The sequence below is a fragment of the Schistocerca gregaria genome, chromosome 1 (assembly GCF_023897955.1).
Source record: "Schistocerca gregaria isolate iqSchGreg1 chromosome 1, iqSchGreg1.2, whole genome shotgun sequence".
In the NCBI taxonomy this organism is placed as follows: domain Eukaryota; kingdom Metazoa; phylum Arthropoda; class Insecta; order Orthoptera; family Acrididae; genus Schistocerca; species Schistocerca gregaria.
In genome coordinates this window covers 183,200,872-183,216,418 of record NC_064920.1, presented here as the reverse complement: position 1 = coordinate 183,216,418, position 15,547 = coordinate 183,200,872, and the positions used below count along the sequence as shown (strand labels likewise).

At 36.2% G+C, this 15,547-nt stretch overlaps 1 protein-coding gene across 7 annotated transcripts in view; it reads left to right on the top strand.

Annotated features, from left to right (window-relative positions):
• The window catches only part of LOC126336369 (calcium-activated potassium channel slowpoke), a 1,528,406-nt gene that overhangs the window by 1,268,212 nt on the left and 244,647 nt on the right, over positions 1–15,547 (top strand). For all 7 annotated transcript variants that reach the window (XM_049999994.1, XM_050000012.1, XM_050000004.1 and 4 more), the window contains one exon: positions 8,591–8,620. In XM_049999994.1, the coding sequence (XP_049855951.1) occupies positions 8,591–8,620 (30 nt within the window). The remainder of the gene's footprint in view (positions 1–8,590; positions 8,621–15,547) is intronic.

Genomic DNA, 15,547 nt, shown 5'->3' with positions numbered 1-15,547 from the left:
TGACTCATTTTTTGCACAACTTTACTTGGAAAAATACTTCGGTGATAATATACCTCACAAACACCTCTAGGGCTGGAAGTGAGAAGATGTGATGTGTACAGATATTTGATAATGGCGTACATAAGTATCAAACATGTAGTTTTCATTGTCACTTAACTTATTGGTGATAGTCACTTAATCATTTCACCCCTAGAACAGATCTGAATGTGGTCATTATAGAATGAAACTGGTAGTCTGATGACAAAAAAAATTGTGACCATAGACATGAAGTAAAGGAAATTTATCCTAGAGTATATGATGGGAGGGGAGGGCAAAGATAGTGACAGAACAGCATACCTCTGCAATGTCTGAAGGATAATCTACCAAAATTGGCACATGTGTCACTTGCTGTGTGGAAAAATTAACTGTTGAGCTAAGATATTCATATTATTGCTGAGGGTGGGGATTCTGTGAGAATGGATGATATGTAGAAACCTCTGAAAATATTCTGTTTGTATTGCTGTCCTGTAATTGGTTGACTTGGAACCTGTTAAAAGTAGGAAGTACAATTTTTTTTTTCTTATCTGCGTTGTTCAGTGTGACAATCACATTATGAGAATGAGCACTGCAGTGATCCACTAATTTTGCCAGCACGTTTTGGGGCTAAAGATCATGTGATATGGATCAATACCATGGATACATTTGAAGTCCTTGCCTTTTTTTTTGGAGAAAGAAGTATCTTCAGAATTCATATGAAACTGCAGGGTGTAGTTCACTGGAAATACACATGAAAAATGTGTGTGTTTGTCTTAGATATGATGAGATTTTAAATTATGTGGTCACATTTTTAAATTCATTTGAGTTTTCTGGTGTGCCACAGCACTGATTCTCACGCAGAAATGTGGACCAATAATTCTTCTGCACAGCATTAATCCACCATGATTGTGTAATGTAACCATTCTCGCTGTAAAAAATCTAATGCAAAACCTCATCAAAGTGACAGTTTTGAATGGCAAGTCTGAAGGAGAAGACATTCTGAGTTCATGTGTTCCATCATTCCCACCAACATGCCAATTGATTTAAGTTACTGCAGTTCCCCATTTACCTGGTGTTGTCAATGACAGTCAACAGTGTACTGAATCAGTTGCTTCAAGTGCGTAGATTAAATCTGGAAAATCCATGGTTTTCACATAGTCAGTTATATGTTGGATGCCCACAAGTGTGACAGCTGATAAATTTATTTGTTTTTGCAGAAGAAAGAAAGAACACAAATGTTGTATTGCCCATAGCACTTGCATTACTTTTTTTCAAACTTAATTTGACATGCAAAATACCATTATCATTTATTTTACACATGTCAGTGTGTCTGCTTGGTACATGTGTGTCTACTTAGAAATTAAAAGTGCATTGCTATGCTCGTCAGACACAGGTAGCAATGCAATGTATTAAGTGATCTAGACAGGCTTATTCGCAAAACATCAGCTTTTATCATGGACTCAGTCCAGAGGTTTATTTCCTTGATTAGTGCAGTAAGTCTGCAAGTGTCCATTACCATTGTTCAAGACATGTTCATTAAGAATAAGAGGCACAGTTTTTAAATGAAATCTCTGAGTCACATTTTGATAGCAAGCTCTCTCTCCTTTGAGGGATAAGATCAGGATCCCTCAAAGCACTGAATATTGTTAAGTTCCTTAGTCACATTTCCCATTTTACCAAGCCTTTGAGTGATTCCAACTCAATTACAGATGGCTGATGTGTGGATCAACAGTATTTATAATTGTAAATATCATGAATATTATGTACCCAAGAGTGGATTTAACTAGCCATTCTTTATGTTGTATATGATAAGCCACAAACATACATCTGACAGTAAGTGTAAAATATCTTGACTGATCCTCAGTTACCACCTTCACATCTGTTTCCTCATTCAAATTTTGAAATGGTTGTCATAAATCACTTGCATCCCATGAAGTCATCTGGGATGCATGTGAAAGAAGATCTACTACAAAGCCGACCACTACCTTGGACTCTAAAGATACCCAGAATTAACTGATTTTTATTGCAATGTAGGCAGAAGGTGTCAGGTGAATACAGGGCTATAAATACAAAATCAAATAGGGGTAATGCAGGAGTAGGTTTAATAATGAATAAAAAATAGGAGTGTGGCCAAGATTGACACAAAGCCCACGCCTACTACAGTAGTACAAGTTTATATGCCAACTAGCTCTGCAGATGATGAAGAAATTGATGAAATGTATGATAAGATAAAAGAAATTATTCAGGTAGTGAAGGCAGACGAAAATTTAATAGTCTTGGGAGACTGGAATTCAAGATTAGAAAAAGGGAGAGAAGGAAACATAGTAGGTGAATGTGGATTGGGGGTAAGAAATGAAAGAGGAAGCCGCCTGGTAGAAGTTTGCACAGAGCATAAATTAATCATAGCTAACACTTGGTTCAAGAATCATGAAAGAAGGTTGTATACATGGAAGAACCCTGGAGATATTAAAGGTATCAGATAGAGTATATAATGGTAAGACAGAGATTTAGGAACCAGGTTTTAAATTGTAAGACATTTCCAGGGGCAGATGTGGACTCTGACCACAATCTATTGGTTATGAACTGTAGATTAAAACTGCAGAAACTGCAAAAAGGTGGGAATTTAAAAAGATGGGACCTTGATAAACTGTCTAAACCAAAGGTTGTAGAGAGTTTCAGGGGGAGCATAAGGTAAAAATTGACAGGAATGGTTGGAAAGAAATACATAGAAGAAGAATGGGTAGCTCTGAGAAGATGAAGTAGTGAAGGCAGCAGATGATCGAGTAGATAAAAAGATGAGGGCTGGTAGAAATCCTTGGGTAACAGAAGAAATATTGAATTTAATTGATGAAAGGAGAAAATATAAAAATGCAGTAAATGAAGCAGGCAAAAAGGAATACAAATGTCTCAAAAATGAGATCGACAGGAAGTGCAAAACTGCTAAGCAGAGATAGCTAGAGGACAAATGTGTGGATGTAGAGGCTTATCTCACTAGGGGTAAGATAGATACTGGAGAGATCTTTCGAGAAAAGAGAACCACTTGTATGAATATCAAGAGCTCAGATGGAAACCCAGTTCTAAGCAAAGAAGGAAAGCAGAAAGGTGGAAGGAGAATATAGAGGGACTCTACAAGGGCGATGTACTTGAGGGCAATGTTATAGGAAGGGAAGAGGATGTAGATGAAGATGAAATGGGAGATATGATACTGCATGAAGAGTTTGATAGAGCACTGAAAGACCTAAATCAAAACAAGGCCCAAGGAGTAGACAACATTCCATCAGAACTATTGACAGCCTTGGGAGAGCCAGTTCTGACAAAACTCTACCATCTGCTGAGCAAGATGTATGAGACATGCGAAATACCCTCAGACTTCAAGAAGAATATAATAATTCCAATCCTAAAGAAAGCAGGTGTTGACAGTTGTGAAAATTATGGAACTATCAGTTTAATAAGTCACTGCTGCAAAATACTAACGCAATTTCTTTACAGACGAATGGAAAAATTGGTAGAAGTCGACCTCGGGGAAGATCAGTTTGGATTCCGTAGAAATGTTGGAACACGTGAGGCAATAGTGACCTTACGACTTATCTTAGAAGAAAGATTAAGGAAAGGCAAACCTACGTTTCTAGCATTTGTAGACTTAGAGAAGGCTTTTGACAATGTTGACTGGAATACTCTCTTTCAAATTCTGAAGGTGGCAGGGGTAAAATACAGGGAGCGACAGGCTATTTACAATTTGTACAGAAACCAGATGGCAGTTATAAGAGTCGAGGGGCATGAAAGGGAAGCAGAAGTTGGGAAGGGAGTGAGACAGGGTTGTAGCCTCTCCCCAATGTTATTCAATCAGTATATTGAGCAAGCAGCAAATGAAACAAAAGAAAAATTTGGAGTAGGTATTAAAATCCATGAAGAATAAATAAAAACTTTGAGGTTCGCCGATGACATTGTAATTCTATCAGAGACAGCAAAGGACTTGGAAGAGCAGTTGAACGGAATGGACACTGTCTTGAAAGGATGATATAAGATGAACATCAACAAAAGCTTAACGAGGACAATGGAATGTAGTTGAATTAAGTCAGGTGATGCTGAGGGAATTAGATTAGGAAATGAGGCACTTAAAGTTGTAAAGGAGTTTTGCTATTTGGGGAGCAAAATAACTACTGATGGTCGAAGTAGAGAGGATATAAAATGTAGACTGGCAATGGGAAGGAAAGCGTTTCTGAAGAAGAGAAATTTGTTAACATTGTGTATAGATTTAAGTGTCAGGAAGTCGTTACTGAAAGTATTTGTATGGAGTGTAGCCATGTATGGAAGTGAAACATGGACGATAAATAGTTTGGACAAGAAGAGAATAGAAGCTTTCAAAATGTCATGCTACAGAAGAATGCTGAAGATTAGATGGGTAGATCACATAACTAATGATGAAATATTGAATATAATTTGGGAGAAGAGGAGTATGTGGCACAACTTGACAAAAAGAAGGGACCAGTTAGTAGGACATGTTCCGAGGCACCAAGGGATCACAAATTTAGCATTGGAGGGCAGCATGGAGGGTAAAAATCATGGAGGGAGACCAAGAGATGAATACACTATGCAGATTCAGAATGATGTGGGTTGCAGTAAGTACTGGGAGATGAAGAAGCTTGCACAGGGTAGGGTAACATGGAGAGCTGCATCAAACCAGTCTCAGGATTGAAGACCACAACAACAACAGGCAGAAGGTTAATCCCAATTTCTGTATAAAATCAACTTTTATAATGCCTTAGACCAGAAAAATAATTTATGCATTGTGGGTTCAGCAGCTGTAAAATGCAAAAGGAGATCCCACAGCATAATGAAGATCACTGGCTGGATTTTAAACTTTATTCCATTTTATTTCATGCCACTCCTGTTTTGGGAAGTATGTTCATCATCAAGTGGCAAGCACCTGTAAATATAAAAAATATGTTGACTAAATATGAAGAAACAGTTCTTCATTAACGTATTAAATGGTGAAAGCCTGTGGATCTGATATACTATAATAAATCATGTGAATCAGAAAACAACATACTGTGTTTGTGGTCTTACATTCAAATGTCAGCAATCATAAATAGAGAACTACTAAAAGGTTGTCAACAATAGCAATGCATGAAGATCCAACAACCTATTCTTCTCAGTTGTTAGTTCCACTTGTGATCTCAAAGTTTGCTTGAAAAATGCATTCACTTTCTATGACTTGTTTGGTATACGAGATTTTAAGAACATTGGTGCAGATGAGACAAGTGCAATGACATTACTTCTGAGTTCTTACTTCCTGTATATTTTTTAATCCATCCAGTGCATCGACAGCCCTAGGAAAGTAGTTTGCTCTTCCCAAGATACCCACTATTGTCCACATAGTGCATACCATAAGTTCCCGAATTAAGATAGTAAGAAATTCAGTATCAAAGGCATATAAGTTTTTAGGGTAATATTCCATACTGCTTTTGGAACTTCATTTGTCATCAAGTGGCAAGCATCTGCAACATAAAAAATATGTTGACAATTGGAATGAAGCAGTTCTTCATGTCACATATAAAATGGTAAAGGTGTTGGCTCTGATATCTATAACAAGCTATGTGAATCAGAAAACAGCATGTTGTGCTTGTGAACTTGCATTCAAATGCTAAACATGAGTTTTAGTCTTTGCATGGGTGAGTGTTCTTTCAATATTGTCTTGAATTTGTTGCTCAGAGTCCTCTAGCTCTCTGTTGAGTTTAACTGTTCATGTCTGTTTTAAGATATAGTAGAGAAAGAGGTGACAAATTTGGGTTGTCAGATGAATGGTGCAACATTGAGATTGTGTTTTTATTGGGAAGTGTAATAACATACCAGATAGATATCATCACTTGTTGTTCTACCTGAATGCAGAAATTATTTGTGAATGATGTCACTGCCATTGAAAAACATTTTCTCCATTTTTGTTTTCTGGAAGCAAGTGGTTGTAACCAATTATTGTGATTATCAAAGATCACTAATTTGAAAACAGTTACTATGTTTTCAGCTAGCTGACATGTCTTTGCATACATCAAATTTGTGACACTGAATAGACATGCATTGAAAAGAAAAAAAACTGTGTGTTTATTTTACTGTCTATATTATTCCATGAAATACTAACAAAATTTCCAGGCCAAGCAGCCTAATAATTTATAAAAGTATATATAAAGATGTATAATAATATTAATATGAAGACAACATCTCTTGCTTCCATCTCATTTCAGCGTGTTCTGTGATATAATCATTGTATATACTTTTTTTCAAAAAAACCTGCATTTTAGTTGCCTTTAACCTTACTATTTGGTCACTGAAATTGTTGTAGATACATACAGAAAATAGTCTATCTTGCAGGGCACTAAATAAGAGTCAGTGTTAACAGTAAACTGGCGAATAAAAAGGACAATATCTTTGCTGATAATTAGTACGAAGTCCTTCTTCAGGGTTCTTAAAGAGTTATCTGATACACTTAACATGTTGTCATCCTTTTTGGTGAGTCGTCCTACAATCTATCCTCATATTCTCAAATATGTTCTGTCCTGGGTTTTTGTCAGTTCATCTTTGTATTCTGCACTCATGTTCAGCATCAACATTCTTTTATACATGGATGAAGGCCAGAATTTCTTATAATCTCGGTTGTTTTAGAACAACGCTTATGTAGTACGGAGAATGTACCTATCATCTCAATTGCTCAAACTGAATCAGATCATTGTTATGGAATTCTTGAGTGGTTTACAGCATGATCAGACTTGTCAGTGCAATACAGTCTCTTCACTGCAAACATAATCTGGTGTCTATGATGCTATTATTATTATCTTTTAATAAAGTGACAAGAATATCAGTAATATAATTTCTAATATATCATTTCTTTCTCTTTTTTGCCTCTTTCACATTACTTTCAATTCCTCATCAGCACTGAACTGTAATAAATCTCCCCTCCAAAACTTAAGTACGACATTAGTTGACATCAGTAGATGCTAAGTTCGGCAACAAATTTATTGCTTGAGAATTATCTAGTGCAAAGTGTAATTACATAATTATCTGTAGATTTGCTTCTGCAGTTGAGTTTTGTGGCTCAACACACATAATATTATCCTTTTGTGTAGCAGTAGTATTGTAAAACATTTTCAATATGGAAGATATTTTTTTCTCTTGCATTTAGCTTTTTGTTACATTTTAGAAGTACAATAAATGTAGTATGTTCCTTCTTCACTGCACTTCTTAGCCTCTACTACATGTTTCTTAGTTTGATTTTACTTAGAGAGATGTATGTACTGTGTATGCATTTATTGAGCATTTTATGATAATGTAGTTGTATTTAATCCTTAGTTCATGTTTCCTTTGTATAGATTCTTGGTGTAAGACTTAGCAGGGAAATATAGCTGAAACAGAATTTTTATGTCTTTACTGGAATTCAGACATAGTAAATATATTTTAATGGAAATGTGCACATATTTTCTTACACAGTATAACACAGAGTAGTAATATAAATTGAAATCTTGTAGAAGCCATGTGAAAAGATAGACAGTGTTGTGTACCAAGTGAAATGGTATGTAAGGGTCATATCTTCCAGTCAGATGTTATCGATACTAAAATTTGTGCCCTATTGAGAAAAATGAATCAATAAAAAAATAGACAAGAATAGACAAAAGAACGGTTCTCCCAAAAAGACTGTTGCATTGTAGCCAACAGATACACCAAAAAAGTACAATACATCAGTTTCAAACTTCATTTTACTCTCTGTTGTGAAATATTTTATTTAGCATAACTATCTGCAGCACTTTCCAGTTTTTCCAGAAGTTACAGCTTCCTTGTACCATTATTTCCCCTGGTTCATAGTTTCTCCAACAAATGAGAGGAATTTAAATAAATAAAAAAATTACAAGAGGTGACACAGTTCAAAAAGCTAAACTAGGAAGAATTAACAATCAGTGAAATTGTCACATGGATCAAAAATAGTATGTTAGTAACTCAGTTCTGTTTATTTATGCAGATGTTCAACAAATGAACACTTTTTGCTTTTTTGCAACTCCTGATGTGTTACATTAATGGCATACACAACTGCTTATTTACCAGTGAAGTTCAGATGCTATAGAAGTACAGGATATGAGATACTGTCTTTATTGTATTTTCAATATGTGGAACCCATATGGGATACTGAATGGTAACACATTTTTTATAGGCTAATGGTAGGAAGTACAATTTTGTTCAGCTGGATTATGATACTGTCTATTAATGGAACTGTATGGAGTCCTGAAATTTTTTAAACAAATAACTAATGACATTTTTATGAATATAAAAATTCTGTTCAATGGCTTTCCAGAGTTTTAGTTTTAGGATGCATAGTACTTTTATTTGATTTAGAACATACTTATGTGTGTAGATGTAAGAAAAGGGAAGTTCAATACAGAATTCCTTTAGAAAGAGGAAAGGAAATTCAGGGAAAGGCAGCTAGGTCTTATGTGAAGAAAGTTCTTCTTGTAAACACAGAAATGGTGACCAACACTTGCTTAAAAGTCTTATTAACAATCATTCAGCACTGACTTTAGTTTCCTTTTTACAGGTGAAGCAGGCAGAGAGAAAGAGGAGGCATGTAAGTAACCCCTATATTTCTTCTAGTAAGTAACTCTATCTTACTGTGGAAAATAAAGTTTATGTCTCCTAATAATCAATATATTTTCATATGTGTAGAACAGTAATGTGTGCAGAAACAACAACAAATTACTTGACATTGTGAGACAGAAAAGAAGACCCTATTTATCACTAGCCAGTGCAAGCAACATAACAGTGCTTTCATCTTCAGTAATGCAAATGACAGAAGCTGACACTTGACTTTAACAAAATTGAGAACCGAGATACAGCATTTAGTGTGACAATTTCTTTTTTGCATTCATTTACAGTTTTCATATTTGTCTTTCTTGTGAGATCTCTGACTTTCTCCCTTTGTACACAGAAACGTCTTTTGGTGTCCTGAAAGATTTTGTTTGTTTTTGAGTGTAAGTATGGTTCCTCAAGTCTTAACAGTTGTTAAGTATGCATTCATTGTCCATTGTACATTTTTCCTAGCTTCTCTTTCTTTGTTTCATTGTTTTTAATAAATAATTGTTTGAGATTTTCAGAGTGAACATTTGAGACTGAGTTGTCTTCAAAATATTTTTGAAATTCTTATGAAGTTATTATCTGTGGTACAGTTTGATTATTTATGACGTTGCAATATAATTACATCCTGGATTTTCCATTATTTCTGTTTCTGTTTCTGATATTGATAATTCTATTAATTTCATTAGCACATCCATGTCATCTACAGAAATTACTATTTTGGAGAAGCTGTTTAGTGTCATTTATAGATCACTTATGTATGTTAATATTAGAAGGGATGTAGACTCATGACTTGAGTAACTTTGTGTTGATGATTCCCACATAGAGTCTGATTTTTATTTCTGTGGAGCAGTGTGTTAATGTGATTCTTAATTTCTCTTATTATTATGGAGGTAATATTCCATCAACCTAAGGTAGATGCCATAACACACAATTATATAGTTTCACAATTTTTTGCTTGAGCTTCAGTTCTTCCATAAGATCAAATATGAGTGTTTCCAGTAGCCAGGTGGAGAGGCTGAAAACAGATTATTGTTTGACAAGTAGACTTAATTGCATTACAGCTGCTTTCTCAAATAAATTTTGAAATATTGGAACTGAGTCTGTAACTATGTATACTTATCTTCATTTTTATCATTTTATTTACTAGGCATAATGTGTGTAATTAAATAAAATGCAACACAGGTCAATATATGTTGTTGAAAGAATAAGATGAAAAAACAAGACACAGCATTTGGTTAATGGGTTTGATTTGATTTGATTTTTTATTTGGTCCTGTTGATAATATATGTACAAAGGGTGTGCTAGTAATATAGGACAAGTCAAGTGAAATAATACAAAATTGTGTGAGCATTTTATGTATCATTCAAATGTTTATTTTCTATGAACAATTGATTACAAAGAATATTACAGCCTGCATTTTACTGGTATAAGTTCAAGTGAGTGCTTAAAATGTCCCTTGAATGAAAAAATGTGACAGACGCATAGCGTACAAAATTGTTGACAGACACATTGAAACTAGCACAAACAGAGCTAGTTAAACCATGTGGAAAGGAGGCATGCTTATCTGAGGGGGAGACCAGATTTATTATACTGAAACTTTCTAATGCACTGAAACTGTATACCAGTCCAGCACTCAGATACAAACACTTGCATATCATGCTTAGCACTCTTGTAAACTGTTCTGTCCTGAAATAAAGACTCAGTCTTCCAATATCTCTCTTCCATTTCACATTTATACAGTGGTTTTTCTTGGTATCCAAACACTCACGTGAGAAAGAATAAGATAGAAAAGGTAGTCAATAACCCAGTTTCTAGTTCTGAACCAGCACACAGTTTCAATCTATTAGAAAATTTTGTTACAGTGTGTGTACAACTACAGGATGGAAACATCATTCCACAGTAGTACCTAAGCAGTTCTATGCCATATACTTTCTCTCAAGCACAGCATACATTTGTGATTTGTCAGGAGGTTTTGTTACACAGTATATACTCCACAGCAGTGCAGAAGACATTTCTGATAAAATTATTTAATTTTCATGTAAGTAAGGATACCTTGATTGCCAGATTATATATATAGAAAGAAATATTCCATGTGGGAAAAATATATATAAAAAACAAAGATGCTGTGACTTACCAAACGAGAAAGTGCTGGTAGATAGACACAATAAAAAACAAACACACACACAAATTTCAAGCTTTCGCAAGCCACGGTTGCTTCATCAGGAAAGAGGGAAGGAGAGGGAAGGACGAAAGGATGTGGGTTTTAATGGAGAGGGTAAGGAGTCATTCCAATCCCGGGTGTGGAAAGACTTACCTTAGGGGGAAAAAGGGACAGGTATACACTCGCACACACACACACACACACACACACACACACACACACATATATCCGTCCGAACATATACAGACACAAGCAAACATATCTGTGTGTGTGTATATATAGTACGTCTCGTTTGGTAAGTCACAGAATCTTTGTTTTTAGGGTAACAGTGTCTGATATATTCCTTGGTTTAAACTGATGATTGGTATTTGATATTAGTCAGTATTCCCATTCCTGTTCAAAAAACTGTTACTTTTTTATGATGTGTGTCAAATCTAAAGAAGTATAATAAAAGAATCTTACTAATGTAGTGAGTTTTGATTTAATGCTGATTTGTGATTTAATATTTCTCAAATATTCACACTCAGGTTACCCAGATTAGTAGCACCAAATTGAGGCATGCATTAAGGTGACAGGCTGGAGGTACATAAATCTATACATATTGTGTGGAAAGTGTATGATAAATTGTTGGTTACATCTTAAATGCATGCACAGTTCTGAAACAATCAGGTAGAGTGATATTGGTAAATGCCTGAACAACAAAACAATAGTGTGTCAAAAATTTTTGTCTCCAGTGGTGTTTACATTGAGCTGGATTTTAATATCCAACAGTGATTCAGATATCTTGTACAGCCTGAGTATTGGTATGGAACAAAGGTCAGAGATACTTGGGTTTCATACCACATCTGCAGCTTGTTCCCATGGAGAGTGCTGCCACAATCTCAGGCATATCATATGTTTCTGACCACTGGCAGGACTGAGTCCATAAATATTACTGTCCCAAATTTGTCCAGCAGTTCTCACTATTCTCTGAGGACTTGTATACACATTGTTGACGTTTGAGTCTCTGATCTTGCCTCTGTGCACAGTTTTTGATTCGAATTGCTCCTGGAACTATTTGCACACTGTTTATGAGTGTTGCTGTGCTCTGGAACTTGCATATGCCTCGATGTTCACTTTATGAACACAGCCATCATTCAGAACAGGAACTACTTGGTTGTTCCCCATCTGCACATACCTCCGATGTGAATTATGATAAACTGAGTTCTACATACACCAAAATTAGAGCGAAAAGTGGCAATGAGGACTTTCTCAACACAGACCTATTCATTGTGAGATACGGATCTTGTTTCTAAATCTGTGTCAACAACAGTTGCTGCTGCATCATCAGTAACAGTAACAGCAGGAATTACTGTTACAGATACTATAAAATCAAAATTATTCATCAGCTGCAGCAACAGTGTCATCACCTTCTGCTCAACCATTTGCTTGTTTTGACAAGGTAAATGAGATTTTGGAGGTCTGTTTACCCTTTTTTGTTCTTCACTGCGAGGCAAGTCAGATAACTGATGATGAATGTTACAAATTGTACAAAGTTGAGTAGAAACTATGTCCACTCTCAAACCCCAGAAGTTTGAATTTTTGTGATGTTTGAAGTTTGCTGACTCATTATTGTGATCACCAGTTTCAGTTAGGCTAATATTTAATCAATGAGTTTAACAACATAAGAAAACATATACAGAATAGGCTACTTGTTTGCAAGGCTTAGCACACAATTGTGATTTTTCCTATCAATAGTGTGGTGCATTGTATGCAGAATCATTAATCCTTTAAGTTTAATATATTTCTGTTCCCTTACTGTGAAGGTAGTGCAAAGGCTTTAAAGTCATCTCATCCAATCCTGAATGACATGATAAAAAAATTGCCAAAGCTCATGATGTAACAGCATCAGTGCAAACTATATTTTGTGATACTTCTGGTGTCAACTTTCTTAATAGTCATTATGTTCTTCAGTCAACTGAAGACAACTTACCAAAGTCATCATCTGATATACCCAGCATTTGGTCAACCAGTGATCCATTGAGTGTGATTCAGTAATTACAGCTGTTGTTATCAGTCCACTGGCCTCATCATTGGTAGATAAAGACAAACAGAAGCCCTTTGTTCACCATTGGTGAAACTTGTAAAAAATATTCCTCCACATCATTGTCAAAAATCCCAGAAAAGTTAATGCAATCAAATCCTGTCCAGATTGCAGACCAAGGCATTGATGCTGTCGCTGCCCTTTGCATGATATCACTTGTTTTGTGTGCTACTAACCAGGACATTTAGTGTGTGCCTTGGCAGCTGTGTGACAATAGCAACAGCCACCAGTGTGTTGCTCATGATCTTCTCAATGCCAGTATCAGCAGCAGATGGGAGTAGCTGTAGCAGGAAGTTGATAGAGCAATGTTGGAATTCCAGTTTGAGACTATGACACCTAAGTCTCTGTATGTACTGGCACATTGTCTCCCCATAGGTGCAGTATCCTATCTGCAGAGTGGTGACAGACAGTGGACAGTCAGTCATGTTGTGAGGTCAGGTCATAGTCCAAGGTTAGTATAAAAATGTCAGTCAATAACTAACCCTGATGGTACTAAACTTTTGGGCAACAACAAACATTTTGGCCTATAGCCGCTTACGTGCATTATAGTTTCTAAATTAAAGATCAAGTGAATCTAATTTCAACCATGATTCAGTTCAAGGAATGGGTTAAGGGATGTGGTCAAATATAAGGAAATGTTTTAACCTGCAGTAGGTTATGCAAGAGTTCCAAGACAGTCGGGCACTGGTCCGAGCAGTTCTAAGCGCTTCAGTCCAGAACCAAGCAGCTGCTACAGTCGCAGGTTCGAATCATGCCTTGGGCATGGATATCCATGACATCCAATTATGCTATTAGAGTCCTCTCAATCACTACTAATCATGACCTGAAATCATATCCAATAACTTCCCACACCATGACTCTTGTAGTAACACTGCCATGACTCTCCCAAACAATGAAAGAATGTGAGCTCTTCCCAGCTCATGACCATACCCACTGATAATAGTCATCCAACATAATGCAGAACTGTGATTCAAAGTTGAACGTAATGCAATGCCATTCACCAGTGGTTCATGCTTCCTGGTCGATGCACCACTCCAAATACAGCTGTTGATGTTGTGGGCTAATGCCAGACTACATTGGAATGGTAATTTCCCAGTCTGGCTGCTGTAGCCATGAGCCAATAGTATGGGATGACACAAAATGTTGTAGTGAGACCATTATGTGTTCTGATATGGCAGACACATATGCAAAATGGTTATTGTGTGCTTGGTGCACAATACAGTGATCCCCCTTGTGGTGGTCAGATGAGGTTGACAAGAAACTTGGTGATCAATATGCCTGCCCTCACATTCTGCAGCAGTACAACATCAGGTCACTGTCATATCTGAATACATCATCAGTCTAAATATTATAAGGCACTACCAGCTGGCCAATTGGAGACCCACAATGGGGCCCCTTTCAAACTCTGTCAGGTGCTGGTAATGCTGTCTTCAACATGTGCATAACCTCTCTGTCTCCTTCACAGTGATCGCTTAATATATGATTCTTTTCCTACTCGTATACCATACCAGCCGTGGTAACAAGGCTAAACACAAACAACACTAATGCACTCTGTCGACCATTCTACCAGTTCAGAGAATTGCAACGTTAATTATTTACATAGTTAACAACAGTTTGTACACGTAGGTCTGATATTAAATTCAAATCCCTGGGGCCCAAGCCACATGGAGGCCACAGCTCTCTCAAGGGTTCAGATCACCTGGCATACGTTGGACTTCTATTGCAAAATAAATTTTGTGTCATATAATAAATAAAAGAACGTTACCACAGCACCAGCATAATCAAACTTTCTTTCCATTTCAGTTCTTTCATTTTGTGAGTCATACAGGCCATTTGGATTATGTTCTATTTTGTGTTTAATCTTGAATGCACTATATTTTCTATAGATATCATTCACTAAAGCCACATTGTGATGGAGTCAAAAAAGTGCTCTCTTTATAAAAGTTCTTGGAAATCCTATCAAAACATATCCCCAATAAATATACATGGCAGCAGCTGTGAAATGTTATTATAGATTTGTATGTTTGCCAACAACATTCAGAAGTCAGTTATTTCTTGTTCCATCACAAGGTGATTTTTAGGAAAACCAGTACACAGAAAATATTTTGCATTGGAGAGTAAACACAAAACAAAATATTTCTGATTGTAATAAGTAGTCCTGGAAGAATTGTGAAACAAGAAATGAAATGATGTCTTGTGCTACATTGGCCATACTGATGCTCAGAAGTGAAGAGGTAATGTTCTTCTTTTGTTTGTCTGTGGAATAGCCAAGGAGGATTTTAACCTCCTTGAGAAAGCCAACTTACATTGGACCTCTCATGTTACTTGATGTGATATTATGCCTTGTTCAAAGAGGCTTGGCATTCAGAGATTCAGCTCAGAAAATTGCAGATCAAAATAATGGAAATTTGCTCAGAATATTTGAACTCTTGAGTCACTGTGATCCAGTTATTGCAAAACACATTAGCAAGGTCAGAGACCGACAAGAATATGAAAAGTCTTTACATGTGCATTATTGGTCATGTGGTATTCAGAATGAATTTATTTCTAGTTGTGCCCATCATGACAGGCATACCATCTTGGAAGAGAAAGAAAATGAGAAGCATTATTCAGGTATTATTGCTCAGCTTCTGATTCAAATCATATTGAACAAACAACATTCACCCGGCATTATA